Source organism: Neodiprion lecontei, chromosome 6, assembly GCF_021901455.1.
Source record: "Neodiprion lecontei isolate iyNeoLeco1 chromosome 6, iyNeoLeco1.1, whole genome shotgun sequence".
In the NCBI taxonomy this organism is placed as follows: Eukaryota; Metazoa; Arthropoda; class Insecta; order Hymenoptera; family Diprionidae; genus Neodiprion; species Neodiprion lecontei.
The window spans coordinates 25,410,590-25,424,595 of record NC_060265.1 but is presented as its reverse complement, the minus strand read 5'-3'; the positions used below and the strand labels follow the sequence as shown (position 1 = coordinate 25,424,595).

The following is a 14,006-nucleotide window of genomic DNA, read 5'->3' as shown; positions in this document are numbered from 1 at the left end:
TATAAGGTGCGCGATAAAGGCGCATACATGCCGTGCCACCCGTTCGCAGGACGTCCACAACAGCAGCGGTGATAAACCGAATTTATCTTATCCAGGTGCATTTTCGTATTTATTCACCCGGTAGTGTTAAGCCCGTCTCCTTCAGGGTGCCTACTTCAGCCCTAATTATGCTCAGGGTAAAACGTGTACAACAACTCGCCAAGCGAAGTAGGCTGCTCGACTTATGCTATTTATTGTTAATTAGTATAGCTGCAGAGCAAAAGAAGGTGGGCGGAGAATCTGTTTGACTCCTTTTTTTTTAAATCATTATTTCATCGCCGCTAGATTAGATTCGATCAGTTCTTATCGCCGGGTGTGTTTGGGTATTGATCGATCATGTAACGTTGCTGCAATTATGAGAACATACCTACTCGTGCGTGATAACGTGAAAAAATCTAAATATATACAGAACGAATTAATCGATCGAAAGTAAACTTAACGCTTTGGATGTATATGGAATTTTTATCAATCTTAAGCTCGATACAAAACTCGAGATTTCGCTTATTCTGAGTTCTGATAATAATCAAAGAATATGGATCAGTGGAATGTTTAGTCTCACGTTCGTGCTTTTCGATACAGCTATTATAACCAAGTTTCTTCATTTACTCTTCGAAATTTCAATATTAGACCAATCGATCGCAATTTCAGGTGCATCACTTGGGTGATTCGTGAAGCCCAGATTATCGTATTACGAGAAAACATCGAAATTGTTTATTAATTTACATACCACGTACCGAGATAAAAATTGTGGCGGTTGCATGAAAGTCTACGTCATCCGTCGTAGTTTGAATTGGTGATCGGCGTAAGCCATACTTTGCATTTCGTTAAAATTTCTGTACACACAAAGCGATTGTTGTATGGAACATTCGGATAAAATGAAAGAGTTAAATTAAATAAGAACCGAAATAAGGTTAATGCTGAAATATAGCGATGGAAAGAACGATCTCTGGCCATAAAATTCGTGACATGCTTTCGCTGGAAGTACGTATACATAAATATGTATGAATGTGTGTACGTTTGTTACACGTTTAATGTCATACTGTGAATAAATACTGCATACCTACGAACGCACAGAGGCATCATCGTACACAAATAAATCGCTGCATCGGATTAATTGAAGGAATGAACGGCCTGTAAATGAATATGACCCCTTCACGAGACGAATCAAATACCACAAATTTTTTCACTGCGCTCTCACGCGTTAGTTTAACGAGTACGCAAGTATTCACATCTAACATAGTTCCCATTTAAGGATCACCGCAGAGAGCGGAAAATTGCAGCAAGTGAATTAACGCACATTCCATTCAGCATTGGAGTCGAAAAATTAAACAATCGAGTCGTAAAAAACGGGCAAGCAATAACGATGCCTGTGACAATAATAGCGGCAGTAATAAAATCGATTTAGTTAATTTACTAAAAATCCAGGTCGTCTTTGTATTATTTTTAATACACGATGTAAATCGGCCTGGTGGATGAGAATTATTACCAAAGGAATGCACAGCATCAACCCTGTGGAATTTTGACGAGTACCGTTACTCGGTAAAATGTTACTCGATCAATTTTGCTTTCATTTCGATACACTCGACTTACTATTTCTTTCACGTCTACGCAGAGATTGTTATCGGCGAAATCTCTAATGTCCAACTGAAAAAATCAAATGTGGCCTATTTTTGTATTTACATACTGATAATTACCGACCGAGTGCAGTTGCAAACGGCAGCTGCGAGCGCAGCGACCAAATAAAACACGCTCAAGGTGCGTAGGCTAATTGTAAGATTTTTTCTCTCGCCCACGCGACTCGAAAACAAGTATTACAGTGCGATGGAGGCCGTTCACTTTGCAAACGTGTGTTTATCCGTTTCTCGTTGTTTCTATATCTTCGAGAGACGGATACTCTAAACGTCAGGTAACGGTGGACCAGATATTCATAAGGACATTTGGAACGAACCTTTTGTTTTGCTAAATATTTCGTCCAACCATTTGGAATCCAGTAAAATGGTGAAGAGAGAGATCCTTCTCGCGTTCGTCGAATATACCTTGACAGTTCTAACTGGGATGCACTTCACCTGCACGTCTCTCACTCGCGCACGGTACTTCACTACGGGGAGAATACTCCCCCTCCCGTCCCGTCACCCACTTTGTTACGCCGGCACAATGCGTTTGCTGCGAGTGTCTCGCGTATCAATTCGAATCACCGCTAAGTACAAACCACTCTCGTTGTCAACTATTACTAGTTATAAACAACGTCATGTCACCTGTTGCACCGTGACACGCCGCCGCAATTCACGAAACTGCGATCCGCTCGCTGCTGCGATTCTGCTACCAACTTCACTCACCAGTGGCGCCATCTTTGGCGCCGTTACAGAACCGCCAGGTTTGAACGCGAGTTGGCGTCGAACCACGCGATAAATACAACTTAACTACTATTTAATCAATATTTCTTGTAGCGGCGATGAGCCGTTGAATATCAACCTCACGCAGGCCGTCATCTCGTGTGAAAATAACACTTTGACAAGAATACTCCGTTTTTCTTCTTCAAACATTGTTTTTCTATTGTTAGTATAAGTCGTAATTTAGACTATTAGAACTGAAGATAAACGATTTTCATAGACATGAACAGGGAACACACAGTCGTACTTGTAATTTTTCTTTCCAATTTTTTAAGAACCAGTATTCTCTTTCTTCTTATTACTGGTACTAGTATTATTATTGCAATCTAAGTAAGTTACTCTGCAGAGAATAAATACTATCTTGTAAATAATGCCTATATTTATTGAAAGTAAAACTATTTACAGAAAGATTTTGACTCAACTAAGCACAACCAAGCTGTGGGTGGTTCGAATGATTCCCTTAACGAGTCAGTTTCGCACCCGTAAGGAATGTGCCAGCAACGCTTGCCTTTTTGAGCAGTGGGCGAGAATTTCAAGGGGCTTATGAATGTCAGTTTGCCACTTTTATTAAACTTTACGAAACATTGGTGAGACATTTGCCAAAGTTTGAAAATTTTCTCCAACATCGGATCACCCATAAGAAATTTATGCTGTCGCATTAGATCGGAGGAAACAAAATTCGTCTTTGGTCCACTTACCAGTGTGGCATATAGAAGAAAGGGGTCATCCGATGATCTATACAACAGAAAAATATCATTAATTCTTGTTGTAATAAGTCTTTCAATATTCATCAAAAATCTAATACTTATAAAATTATTTAGATGGTTATTCTTAGCACTGTGTAGTTTACGGAACAAAAACTCACAGATTATCAGTAAGAAACAGGAAAGAATTATTCTTGATGTAAGTGATATGTTCTCGTTGCCATTTTAACATATGTTTTCGGCCAAGTACTAGGACAATTTGATTTCTATCAAGACAAGATCTGACCAGAGAGGCTAGCTGCAAAACAATTAAAGATAATTTCAGCCTTGATTAGTTATTTCGCTACATATCGTGACATTTATGATCACATGAGGTAACATTACATTTCTAGGGCCAGCCATATTTTTATTGTTTGTGTACGCAACATTGAGCCCATCGATTACAATGTCGTATGGTTTGGTTTTATTCACGAAATTGATCAATTTTCGGACCTCGGCTGGGGATGACTTTTTGTAAGCATCTTGCCCAACAAGGCCCTTTTCAAGTACCGTCTTTGATAAATGGGAAAATTCTTCATCTGTTATTGACGGCGGTGAAAGTGTGTGATTGCAGGTACAGCACGTACCTCTGTAAACAATATAAATAAACGTTTTCACAATATTCATTATAAATTCGAATTATTTTCTAGCTATCTAGAATTTAAAATAACTTACGAAAGATCTACCGTGCCAGTATTTGCTACCCATCCCAACTTGGTAAAAATAGTTGCAATTTGATTGATGACATCTTCATTGGGGCTTAAGCAATATTGTGTAAAAAAATTAAAGAGCTTTTCTATTTCTTGGACGCGATCTTGAGGTTTTTCAAAATTCTGCAGACAATAATTTAAATATGCTATGTATGCATCTGAAGATGGTAGTCTCTTTATCTTTACCATATCATGAAGAAGTTTCCAGCCCAATTCACTGTCTCCATTATTAAATGCAGCAGAGATTGCAGCGTTGTAAGCACGTGAAGCGGCATTACAAGATATTTTTATCATTTCCAATAATTCTATTACATCTAGCCACTTTTCTGTAAGAGAAATAACCATGACACAATACTCCGCTGTCGTTGCGTCAAGAAGCGGATATTTGAGCCGCAGATCATTATAGATGCTTAGAATCTCTTGCTTTTCATCCTCAGTGAGAGTATCTTTATTTCGGTATAATAACTTAAAATACACTCCAACTAGTGCCGGATTTAATTCGTAATTATTTTCTCTCAAGTATTTCATACACGATTTGCCAAGTTCAAAATTTTCCGTGTGTGAACAAAATTGAAGTATCGTAGTATCTACAGCATTTGCCACACTTGGCATATCAGTCTCCATAATTTCTTTCCTTAAGTTCGTCCATTGATCACTGCTTAGACTTGTCTGGCCTTTTAGTGTTTGGAGGACTGCTAGGTTTTCAAACTTTGAAATACCTGCATTGTTTGCCTTACGTCCCAAAGTGCTCATAAGCCTCGAGAGGGTCATGATTGTACCAACAGAAATTTTATGAAATGCCATAATTGTGTCTGAAACAAAATGTGTTCAAAAATTCCAAGGGTATTCAATAACCATCATTACAACCAACTGGAATTACCTAATACTTTAGGAATTAAAAATTAGCAGCATTTTGGTCAGCTTTCTTCTCAAATTCCCAATGATTTACATCGCAATTAACCATTTTCTGTTCAAGAATCCACCAACGATTCAAAAACCCAATATCCACAATCTTACCGGGTAATGCCATCCAGCTAATCGTTAAATAACGACACTGCCGTTTATATACCGAAACAATATCATCATATTCGTCTATCCATGCGATGGAAAAAAATCCACAGCTAAAATAGCGAACGATTCCTTGAGACAATGAATTGTTGATCATTCTCAAATATTCGGAAGTGGAAGGGTTTCTAACTGAACTTGATATGAGGGTAAAATAGTTATTTGCGTTAATAATAGCGCTAAGATAACTCAGTTTGTCCGGGTTGTGAGATTTGATATAATAAACGCCCCATGCTGTAGTCAAAGTTAGACCGGATCTTAATGGATTGGCAACACAGTCTTGATACGTTCTTATTCCAACATTTGCATAATCAGTATAAAAAATTTTCCAATACATTGCCCATTTCTTGAAAAGATTATTTTTATATTGAATCAACTTTCTACTGTGAAGAAAAGATGGGAACATATTCACCCCAATTTTATTCCCCACAAATAATCTAACCTAAAATCTGTACAGTTTTTCAAACTAATGGTAAGATTAAATGACTGTAGTAACATTTGAAATGTCATTTTTGCTGATGCTTAAACAAAACAAGCTTCAATAAGAAATTGTTAGTTTATAAGATGTTTGTGAAAGCATATCGTTGGTATAGCTGCAACAGCGATTTGTTACATGCTTACTTTGGAAGTTGAGAAAAAAAAATATTGAAGAATTAGAAAACCTGTACCAGAGATAAAGCGTTTTGAATAGTAACCTCGGAAAAGTGCGTTCAGGTTAATAAAAAAATATGTACAAATTACCTAACCTCACTTCATCCAACTCCGGCGTGCCTTTGAGGTTATGTATGACGTTAATTTTGTTCCGTGATTACTACATCCGATATTTTACTTCAACCACTTGTCTAACTTGCGTTAATGATAGTAAGAATAAGTGTTGCGTAATGATTCAAACATGAACGTCAGTCCCGCGACAAGTTTAGTCGGCTTGAACGCGGCGAAGTGTTCCGCGAACTGCGGGGAAAAAAACAAGTGTGCAGTGCTTCGCGGGCAGTGTTCGAGGCTTTCCGTTGGTCGGTATGTTGATTGAATTTTTATTCCAAGAGCTGATAACAGATAGTAGCCTTATTGGTGGTCTAATTCCACTCCGTGCCTGTTTGTCACTCTCCCACATGATGAGCCGATGAGACGGAGTGATAAACTGGCGACTGGCTTATAAAATGACCGGATAAAGACTTAAAGCTGTAGCTTTTGGTTTCAGTTCCCTCTCAGCGTGCCGGGAATCATCATTACCTTATACTTTATTCCGGGGAGTTGCGAAATCGCTTCAAATACACATACGTATGAGAAGTTACACGCGAAATTGTCTGGAGGTACATACATTGCCAGTATTAAACATTAAAGATCGTAAAATATGGATAATTACACGTCGGACTCAAGTGATTCGGATAATCCAACGAAAACTTTGGATTTCTCTTATCTTTCGTTGGACTCGGATGCTCTGAAGGAACGTTTGGGATCTATAAAAGATCCCGAGAGTGTCGAGACAATATTACTACATCAGAATCAATTGAATCACGCACCGGGTAACATAACAAAATTCACCAATTTACACCTGCTCGACTTGTCGAATTGTGGACTTTCCGAACTGCCAGATTTTTTAAGCGATTGCCCGCTTACCACGTTGGTTGCGAAAAATAACAACCTGTCCAATGACTCCTTGCCGAAAACATTTGAGGCTTTTTCAACACTGAGGGAACTCAATCTGAGTGGCAATCGATTGACCGAATTTCCCGAACAAGTCTTACAACTGACAGCACTCCGATATCTCTACCTTGGAGGCAACGGTATATCGAGGATCACAAAAGATATATGGAAATTGCAACGGTAATTACATTTGGCTCTTTTAAAAGATACGTCATTTTTTAACGCACGGAGATAAACTCCATTAATAAGCAGAAAATTTACTTATACAATAATCAGATATTAATTCCCGCGTATGAATAATTATTCAGAAATTGATTTTACTTCAGATTGCAAATTCTATCGATGGGAGGAAATAGTTTAACCGATGTTCCATCGACGCTCGGTCAACTCACAACTTTGCACGCACTGATCCTATGCGATAACATGCTCGAGAGTTTACCCGGATCGATTGCTAATTTGAAGAACTTGAAATCGTTGTTATTGCACAAAAACAGGCTCAAAACATTACCTACTGAAATAATAACACTAAGCTGCCTTACAGAGGTTTGTATTTCCACGATTATCAGGTATTATATGCATAATTGAGACCTTAAGGTCGTGTTATTTTCTAGAAAAATTACATGCAAAGAACAAAGTCGCACGAAGAACAAGATACCACAGAAAAATAATTCGTACTAACAATAAGAAATTATAAATATATGTCATTATACTGAAGTTCTAATCGGATTGTGAACTTTCGATTTTTTTCCAGTTGTCATTGCGTGACAATCCTTTGGTGGTTCGATTTGTGTCTGACATGACTCATGATCCTCCGTCATTATTGGAACTGGCGGCACGTGTTATTAAAATTAATAATATTCACTACGGCAAAGAGGATTTACCGAAAAATTTAACCGATTACCTAAACAGCGGCCATTGCTGCGTTAATCCAAATTGCAAAGGTACGAACGATACTTTCTGGTTTACGCTTCGTCGATAAATAAATTTCATTTCCAGACAACAATAATCGGTGAACGCAGTTGTAGATGAACAACCCAAATATTATCCGAATCTCAAGTTCGACCAACATATATTGCACATTTTATATCTTCCAATTACGAACATTTCGAATATTGACCGATATTACGCTTGCAGTCGAAGTATATTTCTTACATTCGAAGAAACGTTTATTATCTTTTAACTCTTGTCAGCAGTAATTTGTATATATACCCCACAAGTAAATCCGTCGGTCTTTTTTTCAGTCCGATTACGGAACTTCTTTGTTGTACTGCTTGAGCAGCAAATTATATTCTGCCTCTGAATTAATTGCACATAAGAGCACTCGGATGAGTAATGTTGTTTGTTACATAGCAAAATGCATAATTTGCAAAGTTATATGAGGAATAATGCCAGTATTTTGCATTCGTTAAGAATATGCATATCGATATTTACAGGTATAAAAACAATTTGTACGCTGTACGTAATAAACTGTTGTTTGATTTTTCAGGTGTATTTTTTAACAACAGAATTGAACACATCAAGTTCGTCGACTTTTGTGGAAAATATCGGGTCCCGTTACTACAATACTTATGCAGCAGCAAGTGCATTGATCCAAGATCAAACGATGATAAAATAGATAGCAACGGAGTAATGATGCGGAAGGTTCTCTTGGGATGACGATTGCCGGTATATAAAAGTCCCTAAATACGATTACCAATAAGCTGTAACACACGACTAAAAGATGTGCAAGTTGAAGCGTCTAAAATAATTGATGATTATAGATTTATCATTTTACTCGACGTAGATTTGCACTCAATTAATTTTCAATACGGGACGAACTATAGTGCCATATTATACATTCACCGTTTCATAAGTTGCAAACGGTTGTACGTATGTATGTATTCATGCTAATGCATAAATTCAGGACGATACTTTGTACTCGTTATAATACGTTGGGTCACAGTTTATTTGTTGATCGGCCTGATTCTATAAAATGTTACATATTTAGGATAATACAAATCTGGGTCACTCGGTCAGATCAACCAACAATTCGTTATCTTGTAATATTTTCGAGACTGTAATATTGCCAGTTTGACACAAACCGGATCAATGTAACTTCCTGGAGTAAATAAAAAAAAAAAACGGTATAGTTTACCTGTGCCACAATTTCTGCTTCAATGCGTTCACGGGATGCAATCACGGTGTTCAGTTCCAGTAGAAAGTGAAAAATAAATTAACATGCCTGACATCGTTACTTGCAGTTCTATTATTTCCACAAATGAATTTCTGTAATTAAAAATTATTTTCTTATTTAGCTAGAAAACATGTTTACTGGACTAAAGAACGAACAGTTGGGCGTGAATACTTCGCCACAGAAAATAATTGACATTTCAATGAGTGCAATAGAATTTGGAACAATACTTTACCTCTGCCGTAATGTTTGTAGGAATCCCATTGATTTCCGGGAGTGCAGCATTAAAGAACTGCAACTCTGCTACACAAATATTCACTTGTGGACAACAGTTCTTGAATCTATGTATCGAATCTCTGTAAAATAGTAGAATTATCAACGATTCTTGCAATGATGTATGTATATTTATGAAAAGAGATAAGTGAAAAGATAAGATCGATCATGAACTTTTTCCTTCATACATACAGACATACTTTTTAACAATTTCGATGTAAACAATAAAATTTAAGATCATTACCGACGATGACTCGAAAGTATCAGATAAACCTTCAATGGTAATTATTACATCACTTTAAAGTGAATGCATAATTGTTAACCTTTATACTGATTAAGAACTTAACAGCTCCATTCTACATGCAATTCTTAACAAAAACACTCTAATACAATTTCCTTGGACGCAATAATAAAGAAATTAGAATGTATTGGACTGCTTTTGTTCGGAATTGCGTGCAGAATGGGGCCTTTAAGCCCTTATTCACGTTTGAGACACGTGGACCTCGATATTCGGAGATAAATACGCCAATATCGAAATCGACCAGAACACACCCTCAATTCCTTATGATGTTCAATTCACCTTGTAAAGGTATATTTATGACTCAATAACACCGATCGTTGAAATTATTATTGCCACACAGGTAGTGAATTGTAAAATGATGAATTTTGGTATTAAAGAATTTCGTCAACGTTATTAATTGCTACCTCATAAAAAATACATCTAGGTATAGTTGGTATTCAAAGCATGAAAATTGTGAAATTGAAGAAATTATGGTTAATCATAGTTAAAATTGACCGTACAATAAAAATCTTGAGCAATAAACAAAATACATTTCTATACATATCTGGCTTTTAATCAATGAAGTTGATATTAAATTATTTTTATCTACAGTAAGAGTTAGTCCAAGAGTTGTGGAACTACGACTATTTTTTATGGGTGCTATGAGCTTTTCTAGATGTAAAAACGTTATTGTTTTATAGTATTTGCATTAAATTCACAGGTGTATGGCGATAAGGCATAGAATTTCGATTTTTGACGTACAAAATCGTTACAACGTGCTAAAATATAATAAGTCTGTGAGGTCGGAAGTTTCAAATCAATTTGCATACTATATAAAGTTATCTTCACAATTATTTGCGAATAACAGATAAATCACGGGACTGTTAATAGGTACCTATGACAATAGAATGTTGTATACCTATTAACATTGATGTTAATATTTTATTGTTAAATAAACCACAAAAAATGTACAGTAATAATTATATCATGTTGTGTCTCTATCGAGACAATTAATTTCCGCGTAACACATTTAATTGTATGCTACAGTATCATCAGAGTATCATGTAAAACTAGAAACATTGAAAAAAACGGAACGAAATAATTATTTTATAATTATTTATATTCATGTAATAATTAATTAATTAATTAATTAATTGATAATAATAATAATAATAAGTAATGGTAATAAGAAGAATAGTTACTAAAATTATCGTATAGGTACTTATATATTTCATATTTCGCTATTTGTCGAAGTTTTTATTTTAAACATATTATATAGGCTTATTTTATAGTAATTGTTATTTTATGCAATCCTATGTTATTAATTTCTCTAGTATCATACATTCACAAGTAACATTAAAGATTTTTTTTCGCGAATTTTTTAAATATCATTTCTATAATATTTATTTTTGAATCTTAAAAGCAATGAATATTGTAAATATACATAAATAGTGGCGTCGCTCGCGAGATAACAACAGACAGTATTGATAATAACTGAACCCCTGAACCCATTACGTTAATCTTAAACTGTTTTGTTTTGTTGAAATTTAGTTCTATTTTTTTTTTTTATTCGTTTCAGGGCCGCAATATTCGAGCATAGATTGCAAGGTATATCATAAGCAACAAATTTCACAATCACCTGTGAAAAATCTGCAACTGTGAGATCATTTTCGAGCAATTCTAAGGTCTTACAAGCATTTTGAAAAACTTCAAAATAACGGACTTCTGAAGAGGATGGTATCGGCGCGGCATTTGGAACTAATCGTTCCAAGGCCCTTTCGAATTCAAATTTCAGTGAACTCTTTTTATTCTATTCGAAGGTCAGTAAAGAAAATTCGAAAACACTAAAAAGAAAACATAAGTTAATTCTATCTTAGGATGCGCTTGGCTCTTAGTACGATTAGATCACCAACTTTAGATCCAGCATACATTCTGTAACGGGTAACTTTCTCTTTCGGCGTTTGTTTGAAAATATCAAAAAGTATAGGTGAGAATTGTATCATTTATTAATAACAACGAAGCTGTACACTTGTCTTCTGTGTTTTTAACGTTATACGTACGTTGCGCATGGGTATATATTTCCATTGTCTACGTAAATCAGTATTTAAAATAATGATGATCGTTTCGAATTGCACTGCGAGATATTTCACAATTTATTACAATAGATGCGAAAACTTTCGTTTTTTGGCATTTTTCACTGAGATCAGTGCCTCGAAACTACCGTTGTCGCATATTTGAAATCATTCGATCCCAAAAAAAATTGGCATCAATATCTTATTGGCAAGATAAAGAGAACGATGATCTTTAAGCCGTTCTTATTGTAATCAAAAGATGAACAGAACGTTAGAAAGTGCAGGAGTTAATGGATTGTCCCATTTAGAAGCTGATGAGTAATTAACGGATACAGCGCAGTTCTAATATTAATTGTAAGCATCGGATACTGGATTTTGCTTGTGTAGAAGCAGGTGTCATGAAATGGAATGACATATTCATTTGCGGTCTGTAAATCTTACGCATACATTCCACCTTATAGATATACCAATTCTATACTAGCGAGTGCGGCCAGTTCTGATATGATGCAATATGGAACAAGAAATTCATAGAATAAATAAAACCGCGTTTCTTTTGAAACATTTAATGAACTGGTCAATTTTTTCCCAATCCTCCCTTACCTAACGCAATAACATGTTTTCGACCATAACATACGGTACATATTTCGCGGATAGACGGCGCATCGAACTTAACTGAAGTGCAGTATTATACAAAATTAATGCGGATAATAAATATGAAATATTGCATGTAAGAGATGATGCATAAAGAGTACAACCCGATTGATCCATCACTCTGATATGGTTAATCTAAGTAGACAATTGAAGTATATTACGAAATCTTTATATTCAAGATCTAAAGTAACGTGTTGAGTGTATTTATGGTGTATTATTTATATATATAATAATATATGATACATAATTATATATATATATTTGTATGCATATCTGTCGTCTTGTAGTTTAAGTTTAATTTTTTATTTTTTTTTTACTCTATTTATTATTGTATTGGTATAGTGATAAAGTATACAGCGATTCCTACTGCCAATATAATTAATATTTTTTCGTAATATTGTATTCTCGTTTTCCTCAAGTATACTACTCACATATAGTATGACAGTATCACCTATGTTTAATCTAATTGCAAGTGTATCGGAAAAGAAACTATTAAATACCGACAGCGATATTGTGATACAAAATCTATTCAGACTGTTTATGTATAAAACAAAATAGTTTTTCGAGCACAATATCGTATAATTTCGTTTGAAAATTTTCCAAACCGTAAAAGTGCGCAGATTTAGCAAGTAGCTGTTGCATGGTGCACCAATCATTCCAATGACCATCCGTTAAAGTTTCTGCGATCTCATGTTAATCAACGCGGCATATATGTGATATTCAACAATTTTTTTACCGGTACATTCTCAAGTGTGGCTAATTATTTGATAATAATAATTATTATTATTTATGTAGCATTTTGTACAATTTTCTTTTTCATTCCCACCGCTGAACCCTCTAAATATCTTAGTCCTACATCTTATTCGAAATTTTTTTTTTTTTTTTTCAATTTAAAATGCAAATAAGCTGAACAGACTTACCATTAAATGTGTCTGCACAACGACGGGCAATTTTTATGCGATACATTTCTTTTGATTTACATAATTTATATTCAAATGTACGAATCATCACCATGTTCATTGAATTTTGTTAAACGTTAAAGTAAATGTAATAAAGTGAAACTATTCGAATATTAGTTATCACCACGTCTCAAAGATCTTGAATTCAGTTTCTCGTTTCTTTCAAAATTTGAATACACATATCCACATGCAAATAGATCAGAAGCAAACAATAAAGATGAAATCGTTTATATGACCAGTGCTGCATAAGACCATACAATTATTTATAATTGAATAATTTGTTGATCGAACAATTTTACATAAAGCAGTTCAATGATAAATTTGAATTTTAAAACATTACTACTCGAGCAATCCTATTGAAATTAATTTTCCTTGTGTGGCAAGTAGCAGCGAACAGACATAGATACAAATCTTAATCATAAGTAAATTTCAATTAATTTACAAGCAGAAATGAATTGAAAAACACATACTGCTTCCAAATTTGCCTGCTCTTATGTCAACATATTATAACACATTCAACATATACAACATATTCTTTTTTATTTCAACTTTGAAAAAATTAGTCACATATTAGTATTCCAACCTGTTCTGAACTAAAGTTTTACACCACGCAATTTCTGTTAATTATCGCGTAATCTTGAATTATCTTGAATTAATCTTGAATTTAGGTGAACCTGCTTTCTATATAGTTATTTATATGAGATTGATAGCAAGTAAATAGATAATTCTCCCACTTTTTTCATCGATTAATGCATTTCTTTCATCAATATATATATATATATATATATATATATATATATATATATATATATATATATATATATATATATATATATATATATATACAATATTGACGTCTGTACGTTGCTCCTGATATACCTAGGTAGATATTTAAAATTTTTCCAAGTTGCCAGGGTTGCCCATTCCTTCGTTATTAACGTCTAGTTTATTTTATTATGAGAAATTAGGAATTGACATCCCTATGCAACATATGAAAACTTTTTTGTTAT

At 34.7% G+C, this 14,006-nt stretch overlaps 3 protein-coding genes across 11 annotated transcripts in view; 1 reads left to right on the top strand and 2 right to left on the bottom strand.

Moving 5' to 3' along the window:
- Positions 1-2,319, bottom strand: part of LOC107218220 (protein sprint) — a 101,593-nt gene extending 99,274 nt beyond the window's left edge. For 4 of the 5 annotated variants that reach the window (XM_015656027.2, XM_015656028.2, XM_015656030.2 and 1 more), the window contains exon 1: positions 1,988-2,318. The gene's annotated coding sequence lies outside the window, so the exon portion shown is untranslated. Of the gene's footprint in view, positions 1-1,987 lie in introns of all 5 variants that reach the window. The other variant, XM_015656029.2, reaches the window with a different exon arrangement.
- A 471-nt stretch (positions 2,320-2,790) lies between these two features.
- On the bottom strand, positions 2,791-5,831 carry LOC107218225 (mitochondrial ribonuclease P catalytic subunit). Of its 3 annotated transcripts, none has more exons than XM_015656039.2 (5): positions 5,694-5,831; positions 3,848-4,694; positions 3,518-3,761; positions 3,295-3,431; positions 2,791-3,164 (listed from the first exon to the last, which is right to left on the bottom strand). In XM_015656039.2, exons 2-5 carry the CDS (start codon positions 4,684-4,686, stop codon positions 2,825-2,827), a joined length of 1,560 nt encoding a protein of 519 aa, XP_015511525.2. In that variant the 5' UTR covers positions 4,687-4,694; positions 5,694-5,831; the 3' UTR covers positions 2,791-2,824. The 3 variants fall into 3 exon arrangements, with proteins under 3 accessions (XP_015511525.2, XP_046599286.1, XP_046599285.1); XM_046743330.1 differs by having other exon boundaries at positions 5,689-5,827; XM_046743329.1 differs by lacking the exon at positions 5,694-5,831 and adding an exon at positions 4,900-5,661.
- A 321-nt stretch (positions 5,832-6,152) lies between these two features.
- On the top strand, positions 6,153-9,874 carry LOC107218226 (leucine-rich repeat-containing protein 58). 3 transcript variants are annotated; one of them, XM_015656043.2, is made up of 5 exons: positions 6,295-6,771; positions 6,918-7,134; positions 7,343-7,532; positions 8,078-8,256; positions 9,017-9,874. In XM_015656043.2, the coding sequence occupies exons 1-4, from the start codon at positions 6,299-6,301 to the stop codon at positions 8,245-8,247; spliced, it is 1,050 nt and encodes a 349-aa protein (XP_015511529.1). In that variant the 5' UTR covers positions 6,295-6,298; the 3' UTR covers positions 8,248-8,256; positions 9,017-9,874. The 3 variants fall into 3 exon arrangements, with proteins under 3 accessions (XP_015511526.1, XP_015511529.1, XP_015511528.1); XM_015656042.2 differs by having other exon boundaries at positions 8,886-9,874; XM_015656040.2 differs by lacking the exon at positions 9,017-9,874 and having other exon boundaries at positions 6,153-6,771; positions 8,078-8,769.
- The last annotated feature ends 4,132 nt before the right edge of the window (positions 9,875-14,006 follow it).

Excerpts from the sequence above, each read along its gene's own strand:
- LOC107218225 (XM_046743329.1), bottom strand. The coding sequence starts at position 5,353 with ATGTTCCCATCTTTTCTTCACAGTAGAAAGTTGATTCAATATAAAAAT. Across the intron at positions 3,762-3,847 it reads ACTGGCACGGTAGATCTTTC|AGGTACGTGCTGTACCTGCA; the intron begins GTAAGTTATTTT and ends TATTGTTTACAG. Across the intron at positions 3,432-3,517 it reads ATATGGCTGGCCCTAGAAAT|CTAGCCTCTCTGGTCAGATC; the intron begins GTAATGTTACCT and ends ATTGTTTTGCAG.
- LOC107218226 (XM_015656043.2), top strand. The coding sequence starts at position 6,299 with ATGGATAATTACACGTCGGACTCAAGTGATTCGGATAATCCAACGAAA. Across the intron at positions 7,135-7,342 it reads CACTAAGCTGCCTTACAGAG|TTGTCATTGCGTGACAATCC; the intron begins GTTTGTATTTCC and ends ATTTTTTTCCAG. Across the intron at positions 7,533-8,077 it reads CGTTAATCCAAATTGCAAAG|GTGTATTTTTTAACAACAGA; the intron begins GTACGAACGATA and ends TTGATTTTTCAG.